Genomic DNA, 16,067 nt, shown 5'->3' with positions numbered 1-16,067 from the left:
ATTGGAAGTATTTAGGCAACGTTTTGATGAGATCTCACTCATCATCTTCAGGCTTTGGCTTTGTTTTTATGTGAGCAAAGTGTGGATTTTAACTGTTGTTTCTCTATAAATACTGGTGGGGGTGTTTTTTGAAATATCAACACATAATAGGACCTCAAACTCATAACCAGACCAGGGCCCAAAATGCTACTTCCCACACAAACATCAATCCCATTAACCAATTAGCAACACAGCCAACCAATCAGCTTGCAACAGTTAAGCCAGCTATTCAAAAAACCCCATTAACCAATCAATATGTAGCAACACAGCCAACCAATCAGCTTGCAACAGCTAGGCCTGCAATTTAAAAAACACCCCCCCACCCACCAGTATTTACAGAGAAACAGCAGTTAAAATCCACACTTTGCTCACATAAGAACAAAGCCAAAGCCTGAAGATGATGAGTGAGATCTCATCGAAACGTTGCCCAAATACTTCCAATCTTACACGGGAAGAGACCCGAACATTCCCAAACCTGCATATATATGTGTGTGTGTGTGTGTGTGTGTGTGTGTGTGTGTGTGTGTGTGTGTGTTCGTGTTCGAAGGTTTTCATGGGTATAGATATGTAGGTCTTGGCGTATTCAGGTCTTTTCCCTTGTAAGGTTGAAAGTATCTAGGTGACGTTTCGACGAGGTCCTACTTGTCATCTTCAGGCTGGTGCTTTCGGCTTCATGCTTGTGCGAGCAAAGCATGGTCAGAGCTGCCGTGTCTATAAATACTGGTGGGGAGGTGGGGAGTGCTGGCTTTGTTGCTGTAAGTGGGTTGGTTGGCTATGTTATTACATCTTAATTGGTTGATGGAGTTGATGTTTGCAGATTGGTCAGCTGTTTCGTAGTATCCTGTGTGGGTGTGGTCCTAGCTGTGTGCCCATTAATCTTAACAACCGGGGTAATGGTCCTAGCTGTTTGCCCACTAGTCTTAATGACCTGGGTAATGGGCTGTGCTGCAACATCCTGAGCTCTAGTGCTGTGACATCCTGAGTACTGGGCTGCAACATCCCGAGCAGATGGCTGTGATGCAGCATCCTGGGCCCTGGTCTGGGTCCGAGTCCGAGGTCCTGTTCATGGCGTGTGTCAGCTTGCTTTGCTTGAGGATCGGAGGGGGGTGCAGCAGCTGGTGGTGCCGCCATGGTCTAGCTTCTGGATGGTGGTTGTATTTCGTCTATGGGATGGGTTTCGGTTTGAATCTGGTGAGGATGATTGGTGGTGGTGTTGTGTGTTATCCTGGGTCTGATGTCAATTTTCGTGGCTGGGACTTGTTTGTTGAGTAGGGCTAATTTCCTGATGTCTGGTAGGCGGGAAGTATCGTCACGTTTGTTCATGTTGTGGGGGGCGTTTCTCGATTTCGATGGCTTCCATAATTATTCTCTTGTTATAGTGTTCCGTTTTGGAGATTAATTTGGTTCCTTCAAAATCAATTTCATGACCAAATTCGCCATCACCAATCATCCTCACCAGATTCAAACCCAAACCCATCCCACAGACGAAACACAACCATCATCCAGAAGCCAGACCATGCTGGCGCCACTAGCTGCTGCACTCCCCTCCAATTCCCACATAAAGCAAGCTGACACATGCCAGGAACACATGACAAGACCTTGGGCTCAGAGCCAAACCAAAACCCAGGATGCTGCATCACAGCCATCTGCTGAAGACATCACATCACAGAACTCCAGAGGCCACAGCACCAAAGTTCAGGAACAAAAGACTAGGACCACACTCACACAGGATGCTATGAAACAGCCGACCAATCTGCAAATATCCAGTCCATCTACCAATCAAGATGCAACCTCACATCCAACTAACCCGCTCACAGCATCACTTCCCACCTCCCCACCAGTATTTATAGAGAAATGGCAGCTCCGACCACGCTTTGCTCACAGAAGCACGAAGCCAAAAGCACCAGCCTGAAGATGATGAGTGAGATCTCGTCGAAACATTGCCAAGATACTCTCAACCTTACATGGCAAAAGACCCGAATATGCCAAGACCTACATACCTATACCCGTGAAAATCTATGAAAACAAACAAATATATATATATATATATATATATATATAGGTCTTTGGTTGTTCGGGTTTTCTCCCGTGTAAAATTGGAAGTGTCTTGGCAACGTTTCGACGAAGTCTCATTCGTCATCTTCAGGCTTCAGCTTCGTGCTTCTGGGAGCAATGTGTGATCGCAGCTGTTTCTTCCTTTTAACTGCTAGTGGAGATTTGAACTGATTGGGTGGGAGCTTGGCTGTGCTCTGATTGGATGGGGTTTTTTCTGTGCTCTGATTGGCTGGGGATGTGTCCTGTGTTGGTGGGGGCTTGGTTGTGCTCAGTCTAGTCTGTGCTGCAGGGGGATTTGAGCTGGTGAGCTGCATAGCTGTTGTTTGGCTTTGTGGTCATGCTACATCTTCATAGTGGGTGTCAGTCTGTTGCATGAATGGATTGGAGGGGTTTGAAATGGCTAATGTTGCAGCTGCGGTCTGGCTTCTGGTCCTTGGTCGTGCTTCATGATCAGTGTGGGTTTGGGTCTGCTTTCTGGGTGGATGTGCGGTGGTGACATCCTGTGTGGACCTTGTGAGTGTGGGTCTGGTGTCATTCCTCGTGTTAGGGACTCGTTTGTCATATTGTATATTGTATGTATGTATAGTATTGTATGACTCGTTTGTCATATTGTATATTGTCAATATATATATATATATATATATATATATATATATATATATATATATATATATATATATATATATATATATATATATATTTGTTTTCTGAGGTTTTCACGGGTGTTTGTATGTAGGTCTTTGGTTGTTCGGGTTTTCTCCCATGTAAAATTGGAAGGGTCTTGGCGATGTTTCGACGAAGTCTCATTTGTCATCTTCAGGCTTCAGTTTCGTGCTTCTGGGAGCAATGTGTGATCGCAGCTGTTTCTTCCTTTTAACTGCTACTGGGGGTTTGAACTAATTGAGTGGGAGCTTGGCTGTGCTCTGATTGGCTGGGGGGGTTGTGCTCTGATTGGCTGGGAGTGTGTCCTGTTTGGGTGGGGGCTTGGTTGTGCTCAGTTTAGTCTGTGTTGCAGGGGGATTTGACCTGGTGAGCTGGATTGCTGTTGTTTGGCTTCGTGGTCGTGCTACATCTTCATAGTGGGTGTCAGTCTGCTGCATGTATGGATTGGAGGGGTTTGAAATGACTAATGTTGCAGCTGTGGTCTGGCTTCTGGTCCTTGGTTGTGCTTCATGATCAGTGTGGGTTTGGGTCTGCTTTCTGGGTGGATGTGTGGTGGTGACATCCTGTGTGGACCTCGTGAGTGTGGATCTGGTGTCATTTCTCATGTTAGGGACTCGTTTGTCAATAAGGGTGGGTTTCCAAATGGCTGGTAGGCGGGAGCTATCATCTCGTTTATTCATGGTGTGTTGGCATTTTTCTATCTCGATGGCTTCTCTGATTATTCTGTTGTTAAAGTGTTCAGTTTTGGCGATAGTTCTGGTCTTTTTAAAGTCAATATCATGTCCTGTGACTTTAAGGTGTTGGACCAGGGAAGAAGTTGGTTCCTCTTTTTTGACTGAGTTCTTGTGTTCTTCAATGCGTGCACTTATTCTTCTGTTGGTTTGTCCAATGTATGTGGTGGGGCAGGCGGTGCATGGGATTTCATATACTCCTTGATTTTCTAACTCAGTTTTGTCTTTGGGGTTTCTTAGGATGGTGGATATTTTTCGGTTTGTGCAGAATGCTGTCTTGATGTTGTGTTTGTGGAGGATCTTGCTGATTCTGTCTGTGGTGCCTTTTATATATGGGAGGAGGGCTATGCCGTTTTCTTGTTCTCTGTCTTGGATTTTAGTGGGGGGTTCTTTCTGGATTAGCTTGGTAATCTTATTTCTTTGGAATCCATTGATGTTAGTATGTTAGTGAGAGTGTGTAGTTCGGTTTTTAGGTGTTGTTCATTAGCTAAGCGTTTTGTTCTGGAGATGAGTGTCTTGGCTACGGAGTTGATCTGTGCTGGGTGGTGGTGTGAGAGTGCGTGCAGATAGCAGTTTGTGTGTGTTTTCTTCTGGTAGATGGTGTGTCCTAGGGAGCCATTGGGTTTCCTGTAGACTAAGACATCCAGGAAGGGAAGTTGGTTGTTTTTATTTATTTATTTATTTATTTATTTATTTATCAAACTTATATACTGCACCATCTCCCGTAGGACTCAGGGCGGTTCACAGGCATATTAAAAACAATATAATAAATAAGCATTAAAACCCAGTTAAAACTAAATATTATCATGGCCTGATCACTAAAACAGTAAAAACCGGTAAAACCCCCATTAAAATTTAACTAAAACATTTTATTCTTAGGCTAGTCCCGCACGCTGGAATAATAAAGTTTTCAGTTCCCGTCTGAAGGTCTGGAGGTCGGGGAGTTGTCGTAATCCCGGAGGAAGCTCGTTCCACAGGGCTGGTGCCGCCACAGAGAAGGCCCTCCCCCTGGGGGTCGCCCATCTACATTGTTTGGTCGACGGCACCCTGAGGAGGCCCACTCTGTGGGAGCGCACAGGTCGTTGGGAGGCAATCGGCGGCAGAAGGCGGTCTCGAAGGTATCCCGGTCCTAAGCCATGGAGCGCTTTAAAGGTGGTAACCAAAACCTTGAATTGCACCCAGAAGACTATCGGTAGCCAGTGTAGGCCGCACAGGATAGGTGTTATATGGGAGCAGCGCGGTGCTCCCTCTATCACCCGCGCGGCCGCGTTCTGGACTAACTGGAGCCTCCAGGTGCTCTTCAAGGGGAGCCCCATGTAGAGAGCATTGCAATAGTCCAGGCGGGAAGTGACGAGGGCGTGAGTGACCGTGCGTAAGGCGTCTCAGTCAAGGAAGGGGCGCAACTTCTGTTTCCATGGTGAACTGTATTTTGGGGTGTAGGCTATTGAGGTGTGTGAGGAAGTTGTCAAGTTTTTCTTTCCCGTGTGGCCAGATTATGTCGTCTATGTATCTGAGCCAGAATTTGGGTTTGTGATCAGATTTTTCTAGTGCTTGGGTTTCAAAGTGTTCCATGTAGAGGTTGGCAATGACAGGTGAGAGGGGTGATCCCATGGGTGTTCTTTCTTATTTGTTTGTATTTTTGTCCATTATAGATGAAGTATGTGTTGGATAGGCAGTGGTTGGTCAGATCTAGGATGTGCTGGGGGGGGGGTTATATTTGTTTTGGATAGCTGTCAAGGCTTCTTTGATTGGCACTTGGGTGAAGAGGGATATGACATCAAAGCTCATGAGTAGGTCGCTGGGCTGTAAGTTTTGTTTCTTTATGATCTCTATGAACTGGAATGAGTTTTTTACGTGTGAGGTGATGGATTCTGCATAGGGCTTTAGTTGTTTGGCGTGAAATTTGGCTAGGTTTTGTAGGGTGAGCCTATGGAGCTGACTATGGGTCTGAGTGGGGTTCCTTCTTTGTGTATCTTGGGGAGACCATAGAGCTTAGGGCATCTGGATGATTTCTCTCTGGGAATGATTCTTTGTTGGATTTCTTCGCTGATGGGGGAAGCTTTTATTTTGGATCTAGTGGTTTTTTCTAGGTAGGTGGTGGGGTCTGTGTTTAGCGGCTTGTATGCAGAGTCTTGGAGTAGGTTGGTTAATTTGGTTTGGTAGTCAGATGTGTTCATAACCACCATGGCGTTCCCCTTGTCTGCTGGTAGGATTATTATGCTGGTGTCTTTTTTCAGGTTAAGTAGTGCTGTCTGTTCCTCTTTGGGTAAGTTGCTTTTGGGTGGCTTGCTAGTGCAGAGGATGTTGGAGATTTCGAGTCTGATTTTGTTAGCGTCATCGGGGTTGATTTTGTTCAGGCTGGTTTCAACTCCACATATAATGGTTTCAGTGGGGATGTATTTGGGAGTGACTGCAAAGTTGAATCCTTTGGAAAGGACATCGGTTTCAGCTTTGGTGAGGATCCTATCTGAGATGTTATGCACTGTTTGTTTCATGTGTGGCTGTGAGGGGGGAGGGGTTTGTTTCTGGTGTTCTTGTAGTCTTTGGAGTTTGTTGGAGTGTGTGTGTCTGTCTTGAGGGTGGTCTGTGTTTCGGCTCTCCAGATGGCGAGTTGTTTGGATTTGTCCCAAAGTGCTAGGTGGATCTTGTTGCTGAGTTTGAGGTGAAGTGTGAGGAGATCTTTGTTGCTTTGATCTAGGAGGAATCTTTTTGTGTGAAGTTCATTTCTGATTAAGGCCAATTCTGTTCTTTTTAGGATGCGTTTGGTGGCTGCAGAGTTGGAGTGGAATTTCAATTGGAATTAAAGTCACAGGACATGATATTGACTTTAAAAAGACCAGAACTATTGCCAAAACTGAACACTTTAACAACAGAATAATCAGAGAAGCCATCGAGATAGAAAAACGCCCACACAGCATGAACAAACGAGATGATACCTCCCGCCTACCAGCCATTTGGAAACCCATCCTTATTGACAAACGAGTCCCTAACATGAGGAATGACACCAGACCCACACTCACGAGGTCCACACAGGATGTCACCACCGCACATCCACCCAGAAAGCAGACCCAAACCCACACTGATCATAAAGCACGACCAAGGACCAGAAGCCAGACCACAGCTGCAACATTAGCCATTTCAAACCTCTCCAATCCATACATGCAGCAGACAGACACCCACTATGAAGATGTAGCATGACCACAAAGCCAAACAACAGCAATGCAGCTCACCAGCTCAAATCCCCCTGCAACACAGACTAAACTGAGGACAACCAAGCTCCCACCCAAACAGGACACACCCCCAGCCAATCAGAGCACAACCCCCCCATCCAATCAGAGCACAGCCAAGCTCCCACCCAATCAGTTCAAATCTCCACTAGCAGTTAAAAGGAAGAAACAGCTGCGATCACACATTGCTCCCAGAAGCACGAAGCTGAAGCCTGAAGATGACGAATGAGACTTCGTCGAAACGTCGCCAAGACATTTCCAATTTTACACAGGAGAAAACCCGAACAACCAAAGACCTACATACAAACACCCGTGAAAACCTCAGAAAACCTGCATATATATATGTATGTACATACATATATGTATGTATGTATGTATGTATGTATGTATGTATATGTATATGTATATGTATATGTATATGTATATGTATATGTAGGTCTTTGGTTATTCCGATTTTCTCCTGCGTAAAATTGGAAGTGTCTTGGCGACGTTTCGATGAAATCCCATTCGTCATAATCAGGCTAGGTGTTTACAGCTTCGTGCTTCTAGGAGAAATGTGTGATCACAGCTGTTTCTTCCTTTTAAATGCTAGTGGGGGATTGAACTGATTGGTTGAGAGCTTGCCTGTGTTCTGATTGGGTGGAGATGTGTTCTGATTGGTTGGGGGTTTGGCTGTGCTCTGATTGGATGTGGGTGTGTTCTGCTTGGGGAGAGCTTGGTTGTGCTCAGTTTGGTCTGCGATACAGGGGATTTGAGTTGGTGAGCTGCATTGCTGTTGTTTGGCTTCACGTTCGTGGTCGTGCTACATCTTCATGGTGGGTGTAAGTCTGCTGCTTGTATGCATTGGAGGGGTTTGAAATGGCTAATGATGCAGCTGCGGTCTGGCTTCTGGTCCGTGGTCGTGCTTCATCATCGGTGTGGGTTTGAGTTTGCTTTCTGCGTAAATGTGTGGTGGTGACATGCTGTGTAGCACTCGTGAGTGGGGGTCTTGCGTCATTCTTCATGTTAGGGACTCTTTTGTCGATAAGGGCAGGTTTCCAAATGGCTGGTAGGCGGGAGGTATCATCTCGTTTATTCATGGTGTGTTGGCATTTTTCTATCTCGATGGCTTCTCTGATTATTCTGTTGTTAAAGTGTTCAGTTTTGGCGATAGTTCTAAAACTCAATTTTAAAATCAATTTTATGTCCTGTGGCTTTAAGGTGTTGGACCAGGGAAGAAGTTGGTTCCTCTTTTTTGATTGAGTTCTTGTGTTCTTCAATGCGTGCACTTATTCTTCTATTGGTTTGTCCAATGTATGTGGTGCTGCAGGTGGTGCATAGGATTTCATATACTCCTTGATTTTCTAACTCAATTTTGTCTTTGGGGTTTCTTAGGATGGTGGATATTTTTCGATTTATGTAGAATGCTATCTTGATGTTGTGTTTGTGGAGGATCTTGCTGATTCTGTCTGTGGTGCCTTTTATATATGGGAGGAGGGCTTTGCCGTTTTCAATCAATCAGTTCAAACCCCCACTAGCAGTTAAAAGGAAGAAACAGCTGTGATCACACATTTCTCCTAGAAGCATGAAGCTATAACCTAGCCTGCTGATGATGAATGGGATTTCGTCGAAACGTCGCCAAGACACTTCCATTTTTATGCAGGAGAGAACCGAATAACCAAAGACCTACATACAAACATCTGCAAAAACCTCAGAAAACGCACACACACACACACACACACACACACACAGACACACACATAATATGTATGTATGTATCTATCTATGTATATGTATATGTATATGTATATGTATACATATATATATACATACTGTTATATCTATCTATCTATTCTATTCTAAATATGAGAAGAGTAGATTTGAATATTGTGATACTATTATCAATCTGATCAGAATTACGTCTTATTAATATTTTTAAAATGTCTTATTTTTGGAAATGCCTCAAAACTGTTTCATACTTTGGAATATTCTATATAATATTCTATGTATCTATTTGCTTCAACTATTCTTTTGATTTATTTGTTATAAAATATATCAATCTGTTGCTTATAAGATTTCTGAAATAGCAACAGTTTTAATTCATTTTTCTTTAATATCCTTTTCAGTGGTCTATAAAAATTCATAATGGCAGCAATGAAGCACTCACACAATACAGGATCAACATCACTTCAATTGCACCCCTTCTGGAAAAGTTGGCAAGGAGTAGTGATGTCTATTGGGTCTTGCAAGGTAAAATTTTTATTGTATTGCACATTGGTGTATTGTTATTGTGACTTGGGACGAGCTAAATAATTAGTTGAGATTATCCAAAATGCTTGTAATTTTTGTTTAGCATCAGAATGCCAGATTTTTTTCTAGGTACACCTGCTGAAGTTTGCCCCATATTGTGGATCATTACTGCTACGTTATTAAATTTCTGTGAAATCACATTTTGTACTGGAAATAACTCTTATCATGATATCTGAACAAATATTAACTTCCTTTGGAACAGATGATTTGCTCTAAGTTGCATTAGAGATTAGAAAATTTCCCAAAATGCCAATTTAAACAATAGCCTACAATTTTCCTGATCACCTATGAGGAAAAAAAAATTATATGCCAGCTAAAAAATAGGGTTTATTGTTAGACCTCTCTGCTATGTGGAATCCAGAATAACTATCAAAGTAAAGATCTTCAGTTAAAGAAAGTTAAAGTCTTCCCAAAAGTGGACTGTTCAATGGCAGAAATCAATTATATGTAGAAGTGAGGCTTCATTTAGTTGAAAAAAAAACCAGGCAGAATTTATATATACAGCCACCTTTCATAGTTTGTGTAGCTGGATTAAACAGCAAGCTTTAATTTTATAAATCCCTTTGTGACATATTATCCTAATTGGGGAAGGCATTGTCAGAGTTATTTTTGAAATTATTCCTATATACTGGGAACAAAGATAATTTGAAGCATAGATAATAGTCTTTTTTTCGGCAATTTTCTAATTATAGGGATGGAATTCAGTAAGAATTTTTTTACTTTGTGTGAATAAATATTTTAATATTAATTTACTCCAACTATTTCTTTTGGCACCAGACACACTAATTATTTGAACTGTTATTAAATGGCAGTTTGTTTCAATGAAATTTGGTGGCAAACTAATTTGCCATTAAAAGGGTATAGGCTAGTGTTTTTCTACTCCCTTGGAACTGAATATTTATTTATTGGTTTATAATGTAGTAACTCAAATATTCTTTTCAATTCAGATCCAGTTTATGAAGATATGTTGAGTGAAAGCAGGAAAATGATCACTAATGAGAAAATAGATACTTACAATGAAGCAGTGGTCAGTATTCTGAACAGCAGCTCAAAAAATTCAAAAGCTAAAGTAAAAGTTTTTAGTGCATCTAGATTAATAGCAGAAGAAACTATAATTCAGTCATCAGACGGCTTACATCTTCCTGAATCAAGCAGAGAAATAGTGAGTAATCTCTCTGAAACACAGCCATTAGAAGTGATAATAACAAAAAAATAGTTCTAGACCTTAAAATAATAATGATTAATTGAATGAACTTGATTACTATTTTAATATATTGAAACACTGTCTCAAACCCATTTTCAATTATATACAGTGGAAATATTTTGCAAAGGCAACATTTAATTAATAATCTATAAATTTCATAATATTATAGAAATTTGAATTAAATTCCTTAACATACTTAATTTAATTATTGTTCTTTCCCTGCATAAATCATCCCAGTTAATTCAGATTATTTGATTGAATGCATATATTCTTGTGTATGCAACAATTAAACTGACCTGAAAAAAACTGATACAAATTCAATTTTGCCATTAATTCATTTAATTAGCACTATAAAAGTTGCAGAGTGTTAACTTTAAAAGCACACCTGTAATGTAAGAAAGAAATTATTCTGTATTTTATGGTTGTTCTGTGGATTGTTAAAATCCAGAAAATTCCTACGTTGTCTAGGAATTCTAAACCTTTTATCTTGGTTAGCCTTGTACTTCAGTTTTAAAAAGCATTGAGATATGCCAACTGTTTCATTATGTGATGTATTCAAAGAGTTTTTATTATGAATTTCCAATATCCAATTTGCTGATAAGATGAAGAGCTAAGTATTTCGTTACGCCATATTGTATTATTATTTTCACTTCTGAAAAATTAACTTTTTCAAAATTAATTTTATGTAAATAAGGTATTGTATTTGGTTTAATAAAATGTACTTTAAAATTTAACAAAGGTAAACAAAATTCCACCAACAAAATTATGTTTTCAATTATTGTTTTTCAATAGAGTGCAATGATTCTAATGAACAACCACTGCAACAAGATTGTGAAACCTATTGATGGCTCATGCTGCCAACCTCAGCCTCCTGTGACTTTGATACAAAAGCTAGCTTTTTGCTTTTTGGCTTCATCTGTAATTGGATATTTGATTCTTATTCTTATTCGTCGTAACAATAACCAGAAGAACAAACTGTGCACTGATATGGAGAGTGGAGAAGAGAAAAAACCTGCCACTAATTCTCCAACAGTTTCTACTCTAGAGACACTTTTCCAGTCCTTGTGCAAACTTGGCTTAATTATGGGCTACTTCTACCTGTGTGATAGAGCAAACCTGTTTATGAAAGAAAACAAGTTTTATACTCATTCATCTTTTTTTATACCAATAATTTATATCTTGGTGTTAGGAATATTTTACACGGAAAATACTAAAGAGGTATCTTTTTCTTTTGTGCTAAAATTAAGAACTTAGACTAAACAAAACAAACAGTAATGGCAAACAGTAGTGACCTTTGTATTGTTTCATTATTTTTGCTTTTAGTTATTATAATCTTCAATAAAATGGGAAATAAAAATTGAGAGTTTAGTCCTATATGTTTTCTTGGAAGCCAGAATCATTGAATTCAGGGACTTGAATAAGCATAAAAACTAAAGGGATTATGTTGTAAAACCACTAAAAAATAAAATTGCACTTTTTGAACCATTGTATAGATATAATTTATTATTTAATACTATTTTTATTCTTTTTACCCAAAATTTTTGACAATGTTGTTTCAGTGGACAACATTTAATCAGCCTTAAGCAAGGTATTTCCTAAAATGCTTGTGACCATTTGCCCCCTAAAAGTACTTCTTCATACAGTATTGTGTCAGAAATCTGCCGTGTTTAAAAAGCTAACTGGCAAGTTTGTTGTATGAAGTTTGTTAACCGAAAATGAAAAGATTTGATGGCCTTGCAGCTTATTCTTAGTGTTCTGTGTAGTCCTTTGCCTTGCAGTTCCTGTCAAATACTTCAGCATGCATAGTTATGGTTAATTGTTGTTGTAATTATTACCATAATAATTTCAGATGTATTTACTATATGGTGGTATGGTTTAAAGAACTTAATAGCTCTTTAAAGTAATTACTTTTTCCTTTATTTTGCATAGACTAAAGTGTTAAATAGGGAGCAGACTGATGAATGGAAAGGATGGATGCAGCTTGTCATTTTGATCTACCATATTTCTGGAGCAAGCACAGTAAGTAATTTTTTAAAATATAATTATTTTTCAGGAAAATAGACTTTTGGACTACAATATTAAATTTAAAATAACCTTTTAAGACATTTGTTCCATTGGGGTGCTTAAAGATTGTTTTGAAAGATGTACCTTTGTCTCAGTTTTCTTATTTTCTTGTAGTATGAAGGGATGTAATATGAATAAAAATATGAACTATTGAAAATGACTGGATAATTTGAAAATAACATTAAATATATTTTGTATGTTTAATGCTATTCTTATTATGCTTCCTTCATCTTACCTTTATGGTTCTCAAATTGGATTAAATCCACTTGTGGAAGAGGGATTTGATTTTCTGTTGAGGAGATTCCTGAAATAGGTGATAATTTTATCTCTCCATATGATAATATTAGCAAACAATACTAATAGATGCAAATGAAATGTAATATCATTTATCCCCTCACTGGTGTGACATCTCTTAAAGGAGAGCTATTTTTATTACGGCTCTTTGTGTATGATTTTAAGAAGCATCACTATTTTGTTCCTTTAATGGAGTAGTTGGAACAATGTCCAGTCTACATATCTAAACCGTTCTATTGTTTTATTTATTTATTATAAATGCTTCTATGTTGCTTCCCTTATTTGACTTTAACTCCTACATGCCTACGTGTAAAAAGATCTGTCTCTTTCATCATGAAATCAATGAATGGTTAGTTAGGGATGTATTGAAAAGACCTATAAGACAAAATAAGTAGAGAATGGAACGTTAATGTCTAGTAATACAGAGGTTTACTGAGGCAAAACTAAAATCAAATGAATTTCATATATCATTATTTTTAAATTGGAATTTAATCAGTGGGTATTACTTGATTTTTTTTAATGCTCCTATGTTTTTGTTCATAGTTCTTGCCAGTGTACATGCACATCCGTGTTTTGGTTGCTGCATATCTATTCCAAACAGGCTATGGACATTTCTCATACTTTTGGATTAAAGGAGATTTTGGCATTTATAGAGTGTGTCAGGTAAGAAACTTATATATAACATTCAAGATTGATTACAGTCATAAAATTCAATTATTTCCTAGGTAAAGTTCTATAGTTGGTACATTCTTGTAACATCCATTGAAGCTGTGCAAAGAATAATGTTTTTGTCTCTGAACCAGTTTCGGGCATTAGTGCTAACTTGGTTTGTGTGAATGGTGGATCTTTTCTTACCAAAGTTAAAGCTTACAGCTTTACTCCATCTCAGAATGCCTAGAATTTTGTATTCATTGGGGGAAACTTTACACAGCTGTGCCTTTTAGAAAAGGACTTTTCTTCAATTCCATATTGAGATAAAAAATTACAGAAATGGACTTTGTTCTCAGCCTAATAAAATTTTAAGCAACTATTTTATGAAACTGGTAACTGCAGACTGTCTCTTTCAGAAAGAACTGCCTACTTCCCAAGCACTATAAAGTTTAGAAAAAAAGACTCTAGTTTCTAAGTTGCCTGTTAGAATTCTTGAATCATTATTTTTAACCAAATAAAATTGTTATGAAATGTCTGGCCTTAAATAATAAAAACAACAATAACAGAAGCAACACTACATATGCATCTGGACCAAAAAAAGATGGAAAAGAAAAAAAAGAAAGGTTGTGGATCTTGTGGCTTACCAAAATGCTACTGGAAACAAGAAGATGACAAAATTGGCAGAACCACACAGTGATATCAAAGAAGGGAGACCTTTGGAGCCGTTCATTGTTTGGGAACTGGCTCCAACACTACTGGGGACCATGTACCATGTTTAAGATAGATATTTGTGCTGGAAGTGGGGGGGGGGGTTCAACTTTTTTTTCCTTTCCCAAGTGAGGATTTGCCAACTAGAGGAAAGCTGCAATATGACAAGTTTGTAGAAAAAGTTGGCAGTGGACTAGATGAGATAGGCAAGATGTGGACCATTGTGATTTGTGGATTTGCTTTTTTCAGTCTTAATGATAGTGATAGAGAGGATAAAGGTTGAGAACCAAGCACACCAATAATAGTGATTGCCTCTCCCTCCCAACAAGAAGAGCCATGGAGAAGCTCCTTCCATAACCATGGCCACAGGAAAAAAATATTGGACCCAAAGTGTTATTCATTTTGTAATGGCTTGTCCACTATATCCCGTCATACTTTCAATCCCTTAAGAGCTATTTACAACCAAAATGCAAGTCTTAACTATTTTTATTTAGAAGCAACCATATTTGTTGTTGTTGTTAGTTGCGAAGTCGTGTCCGATCCATTGCGACCCCATGGACAACATTCCTCCAGGCTTTCCTGTCCTCTACCATCCTCTGGAGTCCATTTAAACTCATGCCTACTGCTTCAGTGACTCCATCCAGCCACCTCCTTCTCTGTCATCCCGTTCTTCTTTTGCCCTCAATCTTTCCCAGCATTAGGCTCTTCTCCAGTGAGTCCTTCCTTCTCATTAGGTGGCCAAAGTATTTCAGTTTCATCTTCAGGATCTGGCCTTCTAAAGAGCAGTCAGGGTTGATCTCCTCTAGAACTGATTTGTTTGTTTGCCTTGAAGTCCAAGGGACTTGCAGGAGTCTTCTCCAGCACCAGAGTTCAAAGGCCTCAATTCTTTGGCGCTCAACCTTTCTTATGGTCCAACCTTCACAGCCATACATTGCAACTGGGAAAACCATAGCTTTGACTATACGCACTTTTGTTGGCAGGGTGATGTCTCTGCATTTTAGTACGCTGTCTAGATTTTTCTTCCCCAGGAGCAAGCATCTTTTAATTTCTTGGCTGCAGTCCCCATTTGCGGTGATCTTGGAACCCAGGAAAATAAAATCTGTCACTACCTCCATTTCTTCTCCATCTATCTGCCAGGAATTGAGAGAGCCGGATGCCATGATTTTAGTTTTCTTAATGTTGAGTTTCAAGCCAGCTTTTGCACTCTCCTCCTTCACCCGCATCAAGAGGCTCTTTAGTTCCTCTTCACTTTCTGCCATTAGAGTGGTATCATCTGCATATCTGAGTTTGTTGATATTTCTTCCAGCAATCTTAATTCCAATTTTTGATTCATCTAACTCCACCTTTCTCACGATGTGGTCTGCATATAAGTTAAATAGGCAGGACGATAGTATACAGCCTTGCTGGACTCCTTTCCCAATTTTGAACCAATCAGTGGTTCCATGTCCAGTTCTCACTGTTGCTTCTTGACCCGCATACAGGTTTCTCAAGAGACAAATAAGATGGTCTGGTACTCCCATCTCTTTAAGAACTTGCCACAATTTGTTGTGATCCACACAATCAAAGGCTTTAGCATTGTCAGTGAAGCAGAAGTAGATGTTTTTCTGGAACTCCCTAGCTTTCTCCATGATCCAGCGTATGTTGGCAAATTGATCTCTAGTTCCTCTGCCTCTACGAAATCCTGCCTGTACTTCTGGTAGTTCTTGATCCACATACTGCTGGAGCCTAGCTTGTTGGATTTTAAGCATAACCTTACTAGCATGTGAAATGAGTGCAATGGTGTGATAGTTTAAACAGTCTTTGGCATTGCCTTTCTTTGGCATTGGAATGTAAACTGACCTTTTCCAATCCTGTGGCCATTGTTGAGTTTTCCAAATTTGCTGGCAAATTGGGTGTAGCACTTTTACTGCGTTGTCTTTTAAGATTTTGAATAGCTCAGCTGGAATACTGTCTCCTCCACTAGCTTTGTTGTTACTCAGATTTCCTAAGGCCCATTTGACTTCACATTCTAGGATGTCTGGCTCAAGGTCAGTGACCACCCCATCATGGTTATCAGGGATTTTAAGCTCATTCTTGTGTAGTTCTTCTGTGTAATATTGCCACCTCTTCTTAATCTCTTCTGCCTCTGTTAGGTCCCTGCCA

At 39.7% G+C, this 16,067-nt stretch overlaps 1 protein-coding gene across 2 annotated transcripts in view; it reads left to right on the top strand.

The window, feature by feature from the left end:
- CASD1 (CAS1 domain containing 1) overlaps window positions 1-16,067 on the top strand; it is a 47,752-nt gene that overhangs the window by 20,093 nt on the left and 11,592 nt on the right. For both annotated transcript variants that reach the window (XM_058180092.1, XM_058180093.1), the window contains 5 exons: window positions 8,821-8,944; window positions 9,952-10,166; window positions 11,001-11,426; window positions 12,138-12,227; window positions 13,110-13,229. In XM_058180092.1, the coding sequence (XP_058036075.1) occupies window positions 8,821-8,944; window positions 9,952-10,166; window positions 11,001-11,426; window positions 12,138-12,227; window positions 13,110-13,229 (975 nt within the window). The remainder of the gene's footprint in view (window positions 1-8,820; window positions 8,945-9,951; window positions 10,167-11,000; window positions 11,427-12,137; window positions 12,228-13,109; window positions 13,230-16,067) is intronic.

Source organism: Ahaetulla prasina, chromosome 4, assembly GCF_028640845.1.
Source record: "Ahaetulla prasina isolate Xishuangbanna chromosome 4, ASM2864084v1, whole genome shotgun sequence".
NCBI classification, from domain to species: Eukaryota; Metazoa; Chordata; class Lepidosauria; order Squamata; family Colubridae; genus Ahaetulla; species Ahaetulla prasina.
Note: the sequence above shows the minus strand (reverse complement) of the source record. Positions and strands in the feature narration are given on the sequence as shown.